This window comes from Mercenaria mercenaria, chromosome 17 (genome assembly GCF_021730395.1).
Source record: "Mercenaria mercenaria strain notata chromosome 17, MADL_Memer_1, whole genome shotgun sequence".
Classification (NCBI taxonomy): Eukaryota; Metazoa; Mollusca; class Bivalvia; order Venerida; family Veneridae; genus Mercenaria; species Mercenaria mercenaria.
Window position 1 is genome coordinate 63258964 of NC_069377.1, and position 17621 is coordinate 63276584.

Sequence of the window (17621 nt, forward strand, 5' to 3'; positions counted from 1 at the left end):
GTCGTCGCGAGAATGTTCGCGTGTGAAAAACAATAAACTAAATTTGTTCAGCACAGTATTTTCCGATGCTTGCACGGTCAGATGGTGTGTATAATACATATTTGCCCCTGGATTTAAGGGTCCCTGCAGTTCCAGAAGTTCCCGGGGTTGACGGAAAAAAGATTACATTCCTCAATTTATCATTTACTTCCTGAAGGACACTCTCGCCAATTAAATCCTTTGGTCCACTATATTTTTCAGGAACAACAGATGTTTCCTTTCTCTTTATGTATCGTAAGATACTCATTCTAACGTTTTAAAGTCCAACAACAATAACACAAACTACAACTGCAAACTACAGTATATGGGTATAGAGGTTATATAAAGTATAGGTAGGAAGATTTTCACAAGGGATTTAGAAGAACATGTCACATGAAATTCACTCAGTTTATTTTTTTTATTAACAAAAAATGTTTTCTGTGGGATTGACAGTTAGGACTTTAATTGACCATCACACTCAGTTACACCATTATCGGTAAATGATAGATGACGATGGTAATTTCCAGAAATTAGACCATCCTATTGTTAACTTCGGATTAGATTACCTTGGGTAACGTACATAGCGTGAAACAACAGTGTTGGAAAAAATACAGATTTATTTGTGGTTTAAATTTTTGCTTGGTAAGTATTCTGTTTGAAATATTTTTGTGTTTATACCGAGAGACCGCAGAAACGCAGAAATATTCAACCTGTAGAAATAACCTGCTATATGGTATTTGAAAGCCAGCAGCTGTTTGCTTGACAGTTGCTGTTTAGGGTTCATAAATAATTACTACACCATGATAAAGATGAAAGATTTCTTTATTTGGCTTCTTAAGAATTGCCTGCATACATACATAAAAAATGAACTTCTGATCCACTAGGAATAATCTTTGTAAAAATTAAGCGTGATTAAAGATTTCTTTAAGATTGTAAATGTGCTACTGTCGTCCTTTTAATGCTGTGCAGAGGAATTTTCCGAATGTATTGAATTGGAAAGTTAAACATTTCTATGTATTTTTGTGGATAGAATTAATAGGCTTGGTCTATAAACGGAAATCTGTTTGTTTCCGTTGTTTGCATTGTAACTTTTCATCTTTTGTAAGGCACACTTGTGGAACTATACTTGTACTAAGGTTTTTACAGTAGTACAGTATTGGGACATGTCAAATCAGATATGCAAATACAGAATTGACTTCAGTGAAAGGATACTGGTCATTGATTGTTAAAAGACAATTAGGATGATTGTACGCTAAGGGTGGGTATACTGGTTTCAGGTTGTCTGTGTGTCCGTAGACACAATCTTGTGCGCTCCATCTCTCCTCATCCCCTTGACACAATTTAATGAAACTTCACACAAGTGATCAGTACCAACAGTAGTTGTGCATAGGGGATGTTAGGTTCTTTCAGAAAAAAAAAATTGCAGAGTAACGGGACTTTGTTTTTTGTTACTATACTATATACGTAGACACAATCTTGTGCGCTCCATCTCTCCTCATCCCCTTGACACATTTTAATGAAACTTCACACAAGTGATCAGTAACAACAGTAGTTGTGCATGGGGCTTGTTAGGTTCTTTCAGAAAAAAAAATTGCAGAGTTATGGGACTTTGTTTTTTGTTACTATACTATATACATAGACACAATCTTGTGCGCTCCATCTCTCCTCATCCCCTTGATACAATTTAATGAAACTTCACACAAGTTTACATACACACTTGGATAAAATTATATTTAATATCATATTGAACAGTTTGGCAGGAAATTAATCTAAATTTATTGGACTTGTAAAGAAATAGTCTTGTATCTGACAGAGAACATAGTCTAAAATTTGACACCGAACATGGTAAATGGTATTTTTATAGACTATAAAGATGAAATCTTTGTCCATTGTCAAACATATCTTTAAAATCAGCTTGAAAAGGTGTAATAAAATTCTTGCTTATCAATATTCTGTGTAGATTATAGCCCAGATTGGCTTAAAGGGTGTAATATGATGTCTTATTGATTGATTCGATCAAATAGTAAAATCACTGTCATGATTAAGAATTTAGACAGTTTTGCATACCATATACTCCTGTATAAATTTACATTCCCCACAAATATTCACCCCCCCCACCCACACACACCATTTGCTTAAAGAATATCATAAGTGAATTTCTCAGTATAATTTTCTAAAAAGTGATTAAATTTGACGTGCCAAGCTATATTTTTAAAAAATGCCCCTAAATAAATGCCAGAAGTTTTGTAAAATGCCGGCTTATGGAAGGTTGGAAGTTCTACTCAGGTGTCCACTCATGATGAAATAATGCACGGAGGGGCACCTGAGGTCGTCTTCCACCACTAAGCTTGAAAGTCGCCACATGAGTCCTATAATTGTGTAGGTGCAATGTTAAACCAAAATGGAAAAAAAATCACCCGTAGGGGCATTAATTCCTGGATATACAGTAATTCTGTTTTTGTTTAATTTCTTCTGCTGCAGTTTTATCATTTCTCATTTCTTTTAAAGTTGATCTAAAACTTTGGCCATTATATCTTATATCACAACGCAGTTTATGCCATTCATGGTTGGTGAATAATAAGTATCAATTTGTTTTAGTAAATTGAAATATCATAGTACTCGCACACAAATACATAGGTTACATGAGCTCTCGTAAAATGAATAAGAATAAAATAAAAGAATTGGTTTGTGACTTAGCGTAATTTCAACGCTCTGCTGCAAGTGTTAACATTATCTTTCAGCCAATCATCTAGATATGTTTTTATACTAAGACAATTATTGTCCGTTATTTTGTAAATTTTTGCATAATCTATGTATCGCAGATACAGTGAATTACTTGAGGAATATGTAAATAATCAGCTCAGACAGCCGTCCTATTTGGATTTTAACAGTTTTATTATATTCATTTAATCCACGTAGGAAGATAAAAAGCAAACAGCTTGGATTTACTGTGGCAGTTCCTATACAATGTGATGAGATTGAGGAATTAGGCACAAATTAGACCTATAAGAAAGTTCAGTTTACGAAAAAAGCAATAGTTTAATAGCCTCCACAACAGAGCAGTGACATTGAGAGCATACAAATAGAAAGACGGTTCTGCTGTAATTGACAGACATGGAAATGGATTCTATAGAAATTGAAAATGCAAAGAACATTAATGAATAGATCATGGATTTACATTTCAATTTACAAGATGAGGAAAAAGATATAAAAGAAAGTTGATTTGTTGATATTTCAGTTATTAAATGCCTATTCATTGGGTGTAAACGTTCAACTTCGATGTGGTACCAGACGGTGAAAAGTTATAATGACAAATCAAGATCGAAACTAGTTGACTGGTTTTGAAGTAACGCTGCTTGCATGACATTTTATCAAATTATGTAGAGAACTTCAATAGCATATGCTTTAAATTGCATGATTTGATAAAATCATGATAAGAATATTGCATTTGTAAGTGAAATACAAATTATAATCTAGTCAATTAAGGCATATATTGCAAATTGGACTTTGGTAACTTTATGCAAGCTTGTTGAAATGTATCCATTAACTAAAGCAACAACTCAGTACAATTTTTCTGCTTTGGAGAAATGTGTAGAGGTATTAACAAGTGGAGACGTTGAGGAATATATATACGTTGATGATCCTAAAGATGGTAATGCGAGTAGTGCAGAAGAAAATGTTGAAAAGGAAGAAAAAACAAAAGTTCAGCGACTCAGTAAATCTGCTGGGCCCGCCATGTCATACATGCGCGCTAAGGCCCGCAGACTAAGCAACGAAAAGGGAGAAAATGATTCCGGGAATATTTCGGATGACTCTAGTTTCACGCTGCCCTGGAGATATGTGCCGAATAATATCATAGAGGATTTAGAATTTTTCAAAAATGCAGGTAAATATATTGTTATAGTGAGGATAATGTACTTACTGGGGTCTAATGTCATTTAAAATATAATTACATCAGTAACATCTCCCAGTGTTGGCCTGTTCTTCACAAAGTTTCTCTTTCTCCTCCTATACTGCTGGTTGATTTTTGATGAAACTTCACAGCAACGCTAGCTATTAGTTATAGTTGTACATATTTCCACACTGTTCATGATCTTTGATTATATTGTGGAATTATTAAATGCCTTTTGATGATTGCAGTTATGAAAAATTATTGCAGCTTCGCCTTAAACTTTTTAGTTAGAATTTGATGAAACTTCCAGTGATAGCTATATATGAATTTAACTTATGCATTATCTTTTCCATGTGCAGATTCAATGATACTTATTAATTGAGGTACTGCCCTTTCATAATTTTTATTATAAAAACTTGTCATAGTTTCTGCTAAATTGCTGGTAAGACTTTGATGAAACTTCTCAGATCAAGATACAGGATCTTTGAAACGTCATATCTATACCTGAATGGCAAGGGCAATAACTGTGTTTATATTTAGCAAACACTGCAGAACTTTAAATGTTAACAGATTTCATCAACAATTAATATTTGAAGTGGGTAGTCCTGTTATAACTTGTTTGACTGTCAATTCAGAGTTCAGAGTTCTGAGGGTTCAAATCCTGTTCATGCATGACACTGAAAATATCTGAGACAGTGAGATCAGAAGCTCTTGTGTGATTAATAAATCCACCAAACAAAATGGCCAGCACTGTTTTATAATCTACCCAAGAAAGAGTGATTCCCTTGTGTTGGTGCTTTATACATGTTGAAGATTTTTTTTCCTTTATACATAATTTGCAAAGAGCTGGAAATCCATTGTGAATCTGTCTCACACTTATTTGCACATGCCAAATATTTCTAGTAAAACTTTCATGCTTGCTAGTCAAAATTTCAAGAGTAACGAACTGTAAAATAGAAAAATGGAAATGCCGATTTACAACAGTGCTTAAAACTTAGTATAGTAAATAAAGATGGGGATTGAAATAAGAAAACCAACAAATCAAATTGATTAATTAAATGAATTCAAAATCACACCTTGGCAGTTCACAAAGTGCAATATTGTATCAATATTTTATGATTATTTACATAGCGCTGATTAAAAATTTTGATTGAAGCAAAATCTTAGATATCTCTAGGCATTTGGTACTAAAATAACTTTGATGTCTTTTAATTTGACCAGTACAAATAAACAAAGCAATACAAGTAAAACAGGAGACGCTGGCGGCAGACTTTTAGAACTGTTTTTAGTGTCTCCTAGATATAAATGCTTTCCAAAAAGCCTTTATTAGAAAAACAGTATATTATGTATTTACTTGCCCCAGTTTCTATCACTGTCCAAATAGCTGACTGAGCACTGTGTTTGTAATGGTGATGAATGATGATGATGATTGTAATGATGATGATGAGGTCGGCATTTTAATAACAGTGATAATGACAGCTAGGAAGATGATGATGATGATGATGTCTGTTGATCAGAACTTTCCCAGTTGTACAATTATCTGTTACGGGATTTTGGTATACTACAATACATAAATCTGAGATACCTAATTAATTGTAACGGTTGATTTGCGGGAATTTCTGTATGTTGTATTGTATGACTGTACACGATACATTTGACGTAGATAAGGGAATCAGATATTTCAGATCGGTGATCAAATTTTGCAGATAACTAGTCATTTGAGAAGTGTTATACACTTTGTGGCAAATTATCAACGATCATTCCTTTATTAGAGGTCATAGATGCAAACAATATAGATGTTAAATAGAATGAACTTTTTATGATCGATTTATAAAGAATTTTAATGATTTACCAGAGATAATTCAAAATATTTCAAAAAGCTTTCAAAAAATAGATTAAAGTTTATGAATAATTTTAGAATCTACACAAAATATATATAATTTTAAAATTTTATATTCATTTGAAAGGTTATTGGCAGGTAGGCAGTCATTGACAATAATATTTATACAAACAGTGCTTTAACCAGATTAATTTCTTGCTCCTAAAAGTAAAAAAAGACAGACTAGTGACTAGTGATTTTCTATGTGGAATCTGGTCCCTTACGAAAGACCTTCCCTATTGTCAGTGTATGGTAAGTTTATGTCCAGTTTGTTTTCAGTGAATAATACTCTAAAATCCAGTTACTTGCCAGCCTATTTCCAGAGCTGACAATAAACTGACCCAGTGTGTTGCCACTGAATAACCATCATGTGTCCATGTACTTGTCAGCTAATTTCCAGATCTGAAAACCAGCTGTACAATTTAACTTCCAGTCTGCTGTCAGTTTATATACAGTTTGTTGTCAGTGATGTTTCTAATGACATTTTAAAAAATTTCATTGATTTTTCATGTAAAATTATTTGAAGGAGCTAAATTATATAGAGGTATCTGGAAATAAAACACTGACAACAAACTGGCAACAAACTGGTATGCAGTGTCAATCTGGCAACACACTGGATACACAACTGACAACAAGCGGCTTTTTGGACTTTTCAGTCTGTTGTCCTTGTATTGCCAATGCACAGCCAGTCAACTGGAAATATTTTTCTGACAACACACTGGCATATTGCCAGAGTGTTGTCATTGTATTGTCAGTGTAAAGTCAGTCACAACATGCGAGGCTCTCTTACATTGACAAGAGAAACACTTTAGCAAACTGGAATCATTATTTAAAGTTTTAACTAAATTCCTTCATGCAGTACAAAGTTATGAGCACTTATACATTAGTGTGGCAGATGAACTAGTTTTGTTTGTTTGTTTTGGGTTTAATGTCGTTTTTCAACAGTATTTCAGTAATGTAACAGCGGGCAGTTAACCTAACCAGTGTTCCTGGATTCTGTACCAGTAAAAACCTGTTCCCCACAAGTAACTGCCAACTTCCCCACATGAATCAGAGGTGGAGGACTAATGATTTCAAACACAATGTCGTTTATCAAATAGTCACGGAGAACATAAGCCCCGTCCGAAGATCGAACTCGCGATCCCATGATCCATAGATCGACGCTCTACCTACTGAGCTAAAGATGGACTAGTATCCCAATATATCGTTTGCTTACTCAGTGATACTAATCTTATTTATTTCCCCCTAGGAAAATTGTCTTTATTACCATTGTATTGTCATAGCATTGTCAGTGTATGGGAAGTTTGTTTCCAGTTTAGTGTCAGTATATATTTTTTTCTATTTATCTTTATTAATGTTTAATATGAATTTTAATGTGACTTAAAACCTTCATTTGCTTGTGACTCAGTTTTAATACCAATTAAGATTTGCAATATTTCAATTATCAATAATATAATATTGAAACCAAAGGAGATTATGGTAAATTTGCAAGTTTAATTTTACAGGGTAGCGAAAATACATGACTTTTAAATTTTCTGTGTCTGTTTAACACAAATACTTGTTGCGGACAGAATCTGTGTTACAATGAAAACAAATAACTGTAAAATGATGAAAAAGTACCTTTAGAATATGCCCATCAATGCTGGAAAACTATTGAAAACTGAAAATAATTTTGGAGGGAAAAATGCAATACTCGGCCATTTTGATATTGGTGTCTTGTAATATTTGTTTTGCTGTGAAAATTGCTAAGATGGGTATATTGGAAGTGTATTGCCATTGTGTAGCCAGTGCATTGCCAGAATCTGCTCTCAGAGTAAATTTATATCCACTGTACTGTCAGACAGACAGAAAATCCATACAATATTGTCACTTATGTAATTTTTATCTCGACTATTCAAAGAATAGCCGAGTTATTGGACATGCCCGTATGTTGTTTTTTTTTTTAGAAAATTATGGCCTTTTTTCGACTTAGAACTTTCAGAGCTGGTATCTCAGTACTCACTTATGGGAATGGATTGAAACTAATTACACGCTTGTTCACTGTCATGATCTGACATGCACTAAGCAGGTCCCATAACTCTTTTTTTTTTTCAAAATTATGCCCCTTTTTCCACATAGCATTTTTTGCTTAATTTTTTGTATGTAAGCTGATATCTCAGTACTCACTTATGGAAATGGATTGAAACTTCACACACTTGTCCACTGCCATAAGCTGAGCCTGATATGCACTATGCAGGTTCCATAATCCTGTTTTGCAGTTTTACAAGATTATTCCCCTTTTCCGACTTTTGTCTTCATTCAATTGACAAGGCTGTTGAGGCATTGCTGTCCTCCAACAGCTCTTGTTTACAATTCCAGTGTGTTGCCATATCAATTTGATTATAGAAATTATGTTTTTTATTTCCAGTTCCTTGCCATTTTCCTGCCAGATTTCTTCCAGACACTGGAAACAAGCTGACAATATTGTCAGTGTGTTTACATGGTGATTGTTATGAGCCGGTTTATTGTCATATAGTTTGCAGGTTATTCCCAGAAACTGGAAATAATTTGGAAATAGTGACCATGTTATTTTCAGACAGACTTTTTTTCTTGGAAGTTTGTTCCCCTGTATGAGTCAGATTATTTCCAGTTACCTTTTTTTTTGACAGACTGTTACCAGATCATTGACAGTTACCTTGCAGCTTAATGCCAGCTTGTTTCCATATTTCATTTTCGTAAGGGGTACCTCTGGAATCAAACTATCAAGAGTGTAGACACTTATAAAGTAAAGTGCTAATAAATCCTCTTCATTCCTTAACAAGATCTCATTTGGTTGTCTTGACATTTAGTAAGAATTTGCTTAATGACAGTATCTGACAGTATCCGAGGGAATTCATTTTCAACAATGTACCTGCATTAAAGCTTAGTCTTGTAGACATCAGTTCGGTTGTTTTTACCTAAAATATTGGGCGTGATTCTGCCACATTCCTCTTTTTCCCTATCTTAGACAATTTCAGAGAAATGTGAGAGCTTAATTCTATACACCCCAAGCATCAGTGTCACACCTTGGTTAAAGTGTATGTGTGCTAGTTCATGTCTTAGTAACCATGCATTTCCTATATCGAATAGACTTCCTGCAGTCACAGTAACCAAATACTGAAATAACCAAGTTAGATAACTTTTTGTTGGATTTAATTTTAATTATAATAGCCATTTTCCTACTAAGAAACAATTTAATGGTAGTCAAGCAGCTACATATATATTTGACTGAAACTTCACACAAAACATCCTTCATTTCAAACATACTTACACCCCCAAACTCTTGTTTAAACATAGTCCAGATTATTGCCCTTGTTTGACTTAGAAGAAACTTAAATTGGTTGAAATTTTGCATACATCATAATAATTATTGCCACAATAAAATTCAAATTTGTTTAACAGACAGCTCCTGTTTAAATTTTTCTTTTAGGTATTTATAATGTATACAGCCCAAACTCTTACCATAAAAATGTCATGTAAATGATAGATGATACATTTTAGTCATTACTGAATAATTTTCTTCTGAAATATTTCATATTATCCCCACCAATGAAATCGGGAGGGGGGTATTGAAATGGCGTTGTCCGTCCGTCAGTCAGTCCGTCCGTCCGTCCGTCCGTCCGCAGCCATTTCTCAGTAACTACTTGGTAGAATTTCATGAAACTTGAAATAAACATGAACCAACATACTGCGATGATGCCCGTCAAGTTTTTTTTTTGATTGGTCAATTTCCCTCAGAGTTATTGCCCTTGATTTAATAAAAAATGTCCGTCTGCAGCTATTTCTCAGTAACTAACAGGTAGAATTTCATCAAATTTGAAATAGACATGAACCAAGATACTGTGCTGATGCCCGTCAAGTTTTTTTTTTTTTGATAGGTCAGTTTCCATCGGAGTTATTGCCCTTGATTTAATGAAAAATGTCCGTCTGCAGCCATTTCTCAGTAACTAGCAGGTAGAATTTCATCAAACTTGAAACAGACATGAACCAAGATACTGCGACGATGCCCTTCAAGGTTGTTTTCGATTGGTCAATTTTCCATATAGTTATTGCCCTTTAATTGTTTAAAAATCCACAGATCTGTACATAACAAACCAACCAACTGGAAGAATTTCATTAAACTTCTTTCATTCTTTTCCATGAACATTTATTATAAACATGTGATGTTGTGTACCTACACCTGGTCACCACCTTACCTTGGCCCCCCCCCCCCCCCCGGCACCATTTTTTTATTTATTTTTTTTTTTTTCATTTTTCATTTTCTATCAATATTTATAATCAACATGTAGACTGTTGTCTCCTCCCCCCCCCCCCCCCATGCCCCACCCAAACAAACCATTCATTTTCTTTTAATTTGATTTTGACTAATGAAATTATTTGCTTCTTGGTAACATTCTTAACTTTTTGCTGGATATAATTTTTTGCCATTCCTCAACTCTGACCCTTTCGGCGGGGGATTCCAATTCATCGAATTTCTTGTGCCTGACTTTTTTTAGCTAAATGCATGCAGACTCCCATCCCCTTAAAACAGAAAAAAGCACTGGAGGTTAAGAGCCTAATTTTCCAGGTCTATAAAAACGACTATAACTAAATCCTGCTAAACTTAATCATTTATTTAATAACCAGATTAATTATTGTGAAAGACTTGTTTATGAACTATTGACTAGAGTTTCTTTCAGTCTGTTTATATGACTGGAACTTATTTCTGTGTTTTATTACCAGACCTTTATAATAAGCTTTTATGTTGTTTCCATACATCTGTGAACAATTGTAGTTTGCCATTAAATATGTTATTAAACAAGTTATTAAACAAGTTAATTGAGTGTAATAGAAATCGACCATTTTGTTCTAAACAGTTAAAAGAGACCATTTAGAGAACATTGATTGGAATATTTCAAAAGCAGTTCTTTACTCCTGATACAGCCGCCCTGTAATAGAATGCCGATACCTCTGAAAAACATTATTTGTTATTGGCACAATAAGTGTTTTTCCAGGTGAGGTCTTGAAGAGGTGAAAGCCAGAGAAATTGGTATTAATTGAAATATATTGATAGAATGCCTATTATTTCTTTCCCTTAGAACCTAAAAGCTAACTTGCCCACTATTAATGTGAACATGTTTGTCTTCAGCAAGATTGGCATAAAATACATATATGGGTACAAAAAATATTGGTAAAAAGGCAAGAAGATTGTTGACTTTCTCGATTATTTCAAAAGCATTGCAGTTACTCCCTTCTGTACATTAAATATATCTCCCAAATGTATAGTGATTTAGTGCTGTCCGTCTGCCTGTCCATCTGTCAGTCTGTCTGTCTGTCTGTATTTCACAAAGTTTGTCCAAGCAACTCCTCCAACACCACTGGACAGATTTATACCAAACTTCACAAGAGTGATTATTACCAAGCCAGCAAGTTGTGCATATCATTGCCATTGTTTGATTGGATGATTTTCATCGGAATTATGGCCCTTGATTCTGTTTTGGCCACTTCTGGCATGTAATTGGGTAGATTTTCACCAAACCATAAAGAGTAATCAGTGCCAAACCTCAGTGTGCATATTGTTGTCATTATTGTCCAGATCAGTGATCTTCAGTGATTTGTCCTCTTTCATTTTGTCTGGGCAACTGGTTTGATGAATTACACTAAACTTTACAAAAAAGGGATCATTGCTAAGCTTGGTTGCATGTTCATATTATGGGCATGTTCCTGTGAGGTGTTTTTCAGAAGATTTATGGCCCTTGATTCTTCAAATGTATGATGTTTTAGCCACTTCTCATACATAATAGGGCTGATTTCCACTAAACCTTGCAGGAGTGATCAGTGCCAAGTCTTAATTATTATGCATATTGTCGACATGTTCCAATTCCGTGATTTTATCAATTATCAGAGATTAAGAAGAAAATCCTGCTCCTACCCACTTTTCCTTTCCTTTTCTAAAAAATATTTTGGATGAAAATCTAGCAATGGATTTATAATGACTTAAACAAAAAATTCTTTAATTAACTTACATATTTTTTTGCACTGTATCAATATAGATGAAGAAATTCAGTAGCCAGTTTCTAATCAATTACACAGAGAACAAATAGCCCAGATGACAATGCAAATATTTAAAACATGAAAAGATACAAAGTCAAATCAATAAGTTAATTCATGGAATGATTTATTACCACCAATAGACAATACAGTAATCCTAGAGACTGAAATTTTATACATAATTTACAGTTAGCTGTTCCATTAATATTTAAAATGTAGGTCTTTAGTTGCATGCACCTATTTGTAAGACTTTGAATACCATGCAATTAGAACATGGGTTTTAGCCATTTTTGATTGATTGAAAGAACTTTTCTGTGTCAGTGTGACTGGATGAAATCAATAAGAAACAGTTCTTCAGTTTAAAGCCAAGGCTTAATTTACATGGTATTTAGAAATGCGTGCTGTAAATATTCTTTTAATATATGTAAATTCTTTGTATAGATTTTTCTCACCTATGAGACTTAGGGTACTCCACTAAAAGCAGTTGTCATATCCCTCACACCACTGAAGGCTGTACTGCATCTTTTTAGTTTTTTAGCTCGACTATTCAAAGAATAGTCTAGCTATTCTACTCGCCCTGGTGTCGGCGTCAGCGTCACACCTTGGTTAAAGTTTTGCATGCAAGTAATATGGCTATCATTTGAAGGCATATAGCTTTGAAACTTATTTTTTCTTTTTCTGGGTCAATTATCAACCTCACTTAAGGTTAAGTCCCATAACTCTGACATGCATTTTGGCCAAATTATGCCACCTTTTGGACTTTTACATATTAATTGGTCATTAATTGTTGAAATAATAATAATAATTTTTCAACCTACTTCCTGGTTTCTAATACCTCTTTCCACCATCAATTAGCATTGCACACAGCTTGCGTAGCAAAAAAACAGTGACATATGAGCGCCGGTTAATTGGCTTCGGGCCGTAAGTAGGACCATTGAGTGAATAACTGCATGTGTTGTTGTTCGCACCTACGGCGGCAGACGACAACTGAGCGAATACAAGCGCGTGCAGCTTTTGGCACCTGCATTTTGGCAGATGATTAATGTCCACTCGAGATAACCGATGTCAAAATAGAGTAAATTTCAAAGTCGGGGATTGAAAATTTAGTCGAGATATCGAAAAAATCGAAATATCCAATATCGAGATATCCGTAGTTGATTTATATGAAATAAGAAGGAAAAAAATCAGGGACTGGGAAAATCCATTAGAGATATCGAAATATCGAAATAACCAAAGTCGAGATAACGGTTTTGGACTGTATGGCTATTACTTAAAGGCATATAGCTTTGAGACTTATTTTTTCTTTTTCTGGGTCAATTTACAACCTCACTGGATCAAGTTCCATAACTCTGACATGTATTTTGGCCAAATTATGCCCCCTTTTGGACTAAGAAAATCCCGGTTAAAGTTACCGTCTCCAAAACTAAAGCAGATATTGAATTGAAACTTCACATGTGTCTTTTGGGTTATAAAACTAGGTGATAGCATCAAGTCCCATAACTCTGACTTGCATTTTGGCCAAATTATGCCCATTTTTGGACTTAGATTATCCTGGTTAAAGTTTTGCTGCAAGTTTTTCCCCAAAACTAATGTAGATACTGGATTTAAACTCTATAGATATTTTAACATTTAGTGTAATATTAATATTCCTGCTTCTAACTAAGGACAACAGTTCGATAAGTCGAGCATTGGCTTTCTTACGGACAGCTCTTGTTTTGCTTAAGTTCACCAGTTCTGTCATATGCAGTATCAAGTTGTTATGGCCTTTTGAAAATCAGTCATTTATCTATACACTTAATGACATTGTGGTTAAATGCTATGATTGTTATATGACATCACTGGTATGACTTGTCTTGTGGTTATCTGAGTAATAGAATTTATGTTCAAGAACAGTGAGAAAATAAATCTACCATGTAATTTAAATTGTGGTTTAATATAAAGAAATCCCATCTTTGGTACCTTGGATTTTGACAAAATCTCACACTCAGTTCAACTGTAGGGATTTCTTTATCTGCATCTCAAGGTTATGTTTGATTCACTTTGTATTATTTTTTGAAAACAAGATTTTAGTTTTGTCTATCAGTAATATGTTTATACATTTTCTGTATTTTCAGACAACAAGTTACAGGACCAGATACAGAAAACAACACAGCTTGTATTTGTAGAGAAAGATGGCAAAGCTGTAAGTTTACAAAACATTTAATACAAGGCATAATTTATGGTAGAAACATAAAGAAAGACATAATTTATAATACAAGCAGTGTCAGCAATAAAAGATAACAAGATAACAATGCATAACAATGCAATGCATGTGGTATAGACATTAAAAGTCATATAGTACACTTGTAATGCAAAGAATAGAGAACATAATAATGAAAGCAAGACAAAGATGTAATACAAGCAATAGAAAACAAATAACAGTGTATGGCATAATGTAAATACAAGATATTTAATGCAGTACAAGGCATGAATACAACTGTACATGCAACACAAAACATGATATACAAATAGTACTAACATATATTACAAGCAATACAAGATATGTGATATACAAGTATTACTCTTCATATAGAACTTACACTACAACTTCTAATGTAATACAGGTAATAAGACATATAGTATAAGCAGTACAGTACAGTACATACAGACATTATACACACAATATTTATAAGGCAAATAATGCAAGCAGAACAGAACAAATGTAATACAGGCAATAAATAAAGAAGGATAATATACAAGTAATTAATGCAAAACTTGTAAGGCCAGCAACCCAGGGGAAAGAATGGTCAGATGACCATGGACTACCATGCACAACTATGGTAGTTCATGGTCATACAACCATGAAAAACCATGGTTGACCATGTTTTGTTAAATGGCACCTCAGTTTTTGACAGTCATGAAACACCACAGTCAACTGTGGTCTTTATTCAGTGGTCTACCATGATCACAGAACATAGTTTACCAGGCATGCAGACCACAGTTAACCATTGACGACTGTCAAAAACCTTGTTGCCCTTTAACAAAACATGGTTGGCCATGGTTTTCCATAGTTGTATGACCATTAACTATCATGGTAGTCCATGGTATTCTATGATCACCTATCCATCATTTTTGCATGACTTCTCATTATTTTGATTATTCTGAAAGGAGACTACACAGGGATCAGTCCAGTCATATTACCCATATTTTGGTAATACACTGATAGTAATATGGTTACCACTGCAAATCCTAGTTGTATATATTGGTGGAATGTTATAGTTCAGTGATTTTTATATACCCGAAGGGGCATATTATAATATACCCCCGGTGTCCGTCTGTCCGTTAGCAATTCTGTGTCCGCTCTGTAACTCTTGATTTCGAAGAAACTTGACACAAATGTTCACTACATTGAGATGACATGCAGAGCGCATGTTTTGGATGGCTTGCTTCAAGGTCAATGTCACACTTAGGGGTCAAATGTCATATCAGTTTGTTTTGAACTACTTGAAAGATTTTAAAGAAACTTGGCACAAATGTTCACCACTTTGAGATGACGTGCAGAGCGCATGTTTCGGATGGCTCGCTTGAAGGTCAAGGTCACATTTAGGGGTCAAAGGTCATATGAGTTTGTTTCGTGCCAGTTCTGTAACTCTTGAACTGCTTGAAAGATTTTAAAGAAACCTGGCACAAATGTTCACCACATTGAGACGACGTGCAGAGCACATGTTTTGGATGGCTCGCTTGATGGTCAAGGTCATAATTAGGGGTCAAAGGTCATATGACTTAGTTTCATGTGTATATTGCTCTTCATTGCAGTGCTGTTGTTTTTATTTGGCAGATCCCTTTTTTGTTCACTTACAAGCATTTTTTTAATTACTTCCCTTTTATGTTACTATAAATAGCTTATTTTGTAACTTTTTTTATTATTGTTCAGTACTTTCTTTTGTAATTTTCGAAGAAAAAATAGAGCTATTGCATTCGCCCCGGCGTCGGCGTTGGTTAAAGTTTTTGATAAAGTCCAATATCTCTGTTACTATCAAAGCTATGGACTTTAAACTTAAAATACTTATTTACCATCAAAGTCTACACCAGGAGAAACAATCTCCATAACTCTGTTTTGAATTTTGACAGAATTATGCCCCTTTTTAACTTAGAATTTTTAAAAAAAAAATTGATAAACTCAAATATCTCTGTTACTATTAAAGGTTTTTACTTGAAACTCAAAATAGTTGTTTGCAGTCAAAGTCTACACCAGGAGACACAATTCCCACAACTCTGATTTGAATTTTGACAGAATTATGCCCCTTTTTAACTTAGCATTTTTGGTTAAAGATTTCGATAAAGTCAAATATCTCTGTTACTATCAAAGCTTTTGACTTGAAACTTAAAATCTTATTTACAATCACAGTCTACACCAGGAGAAACAATCCCCATAGCTCTGATTTGAATTTTGACAGAATTATGCCCCTATTTAACTTAGAATGTTTTGTTAAAAGTCAAATATTTCTGTTACGATTAAAGCTTTTGACTTGAAACTCTAAATAGTTATTTACTATCAAAGTGTACACCAGGAAACACAATTCCCATAACTCTGATTATAATTTTGACAGAGTTATGTCCCTTGTTAACTTGGAATTTTTTTACTGGCAAAGCTCTAATTCAGAGTCAAGCACTGAGAAAAGTCGAGCGTGCTGTCTTACGGACAGCTCTTGTTAGGTGTACTTTGACATATCTGTACATGGTAAGGATTTTTTTGTGGACATAGAAATTTTTGTGGACTTCTTCCCTTTGTTGTTTCTGTTCTTTGGGCTCACCAGTCAATTCTTTAAATTTTGCTCCTATCCTCAGATATAACCCTTTGGGCATATATTGTTCCGCTTGGCGAAGCTCTCTTGTTCCTTGTAGTTTTGGCCCTTAATTTGTAGTATTTTACAATTTCAGTATGGTAACTAGTAGGAGGCATAACTTTTTCGTAAAAAAAATGTAGTTTGTGTTGTGAATTTATGTCATGATTTTATCTTAAACAGAGCTTAGGTTGTCTGACAGCATAGTTTCTAACTTTCTGTATCAATTCAATTCTCAAGTTATAGCAATTCTTGATCCAACACTCTTTCAATTTCAGGTTGCCCAGTTGAAGGCCCCTATCAACAGTCTGTTCCCTCGGGAGCTTGGGCCACAGCAGGCAGCAAGATGGTAATTTCTTTATGACTAGTATTATAAGTTCTTTTCATATATGCATTTTTATTCATCTAAGAAAATCAAAGCCTTGAAATGTCTGATGTTTGCGGGTTTTTGATAGATTTATTTTCTGTTTAAATGCCAGTTTATTAATATACATGAATGAGAAACAAATACAAATTTAATGTGTCTCATATCTAAGATGAACTCTGCCTGACCCAGCTTGTGATGTAACCATGGGTTGGAATGCCTTATCATTGATAGATCTTATATAATCAAAATGGTCAGTGTGAGTGGATACAGGTTGAATAAGGACTGCTTTTTCATTGATAATTCATCCGCATTGTTTATGAATGGGACTATTTTGTGTAGCACATGAACATCCTTTGGATGTGATTCGGAATAAAATAAAGATGCTATGATTGTCAGAAATACACTTTAACTTTGGTAGCGGGATAAACCCGCAACCAAAAATTGATTAACAGAATTTTAAGACTTGTTCAGTACTTTCTTTTGCAAGTTGATTTACTGATTGTGACTGCTTAATATTTAAAAACTGAATTAAATGTCATGACTAAAAACGTTTTACAGACATATTGACTTAATAATAAATTTTGAGCCGTGCCA

General features: G+C 34.2%; 1 protein-coding gene across 1 annotated transcript in view; it reads left to right on the plus strand.

Annotated features, from left to right (window-relative positions):
* LOC123536146 (uncharacterized) overlaps positions 1 to 17621 on the plus strand; it is a 132059-nt gene that overhangs the window by 25917 nt on the left and 88521 nt on the right. The window contains exons 3-4 of the mRNA XM_053528417.1: positions 13952 to 14019; positions 16939 to 17009. Of these exons, the coding sequence (XP_053384392.1) occupies positions 13952 to 14019; positions 16939 to 17009 (139 nt within the window). The remainder of the gene's footprint in view (positions 1 to 13951; positions 14020 to 16938; positions 17010 to 17621) is intronic.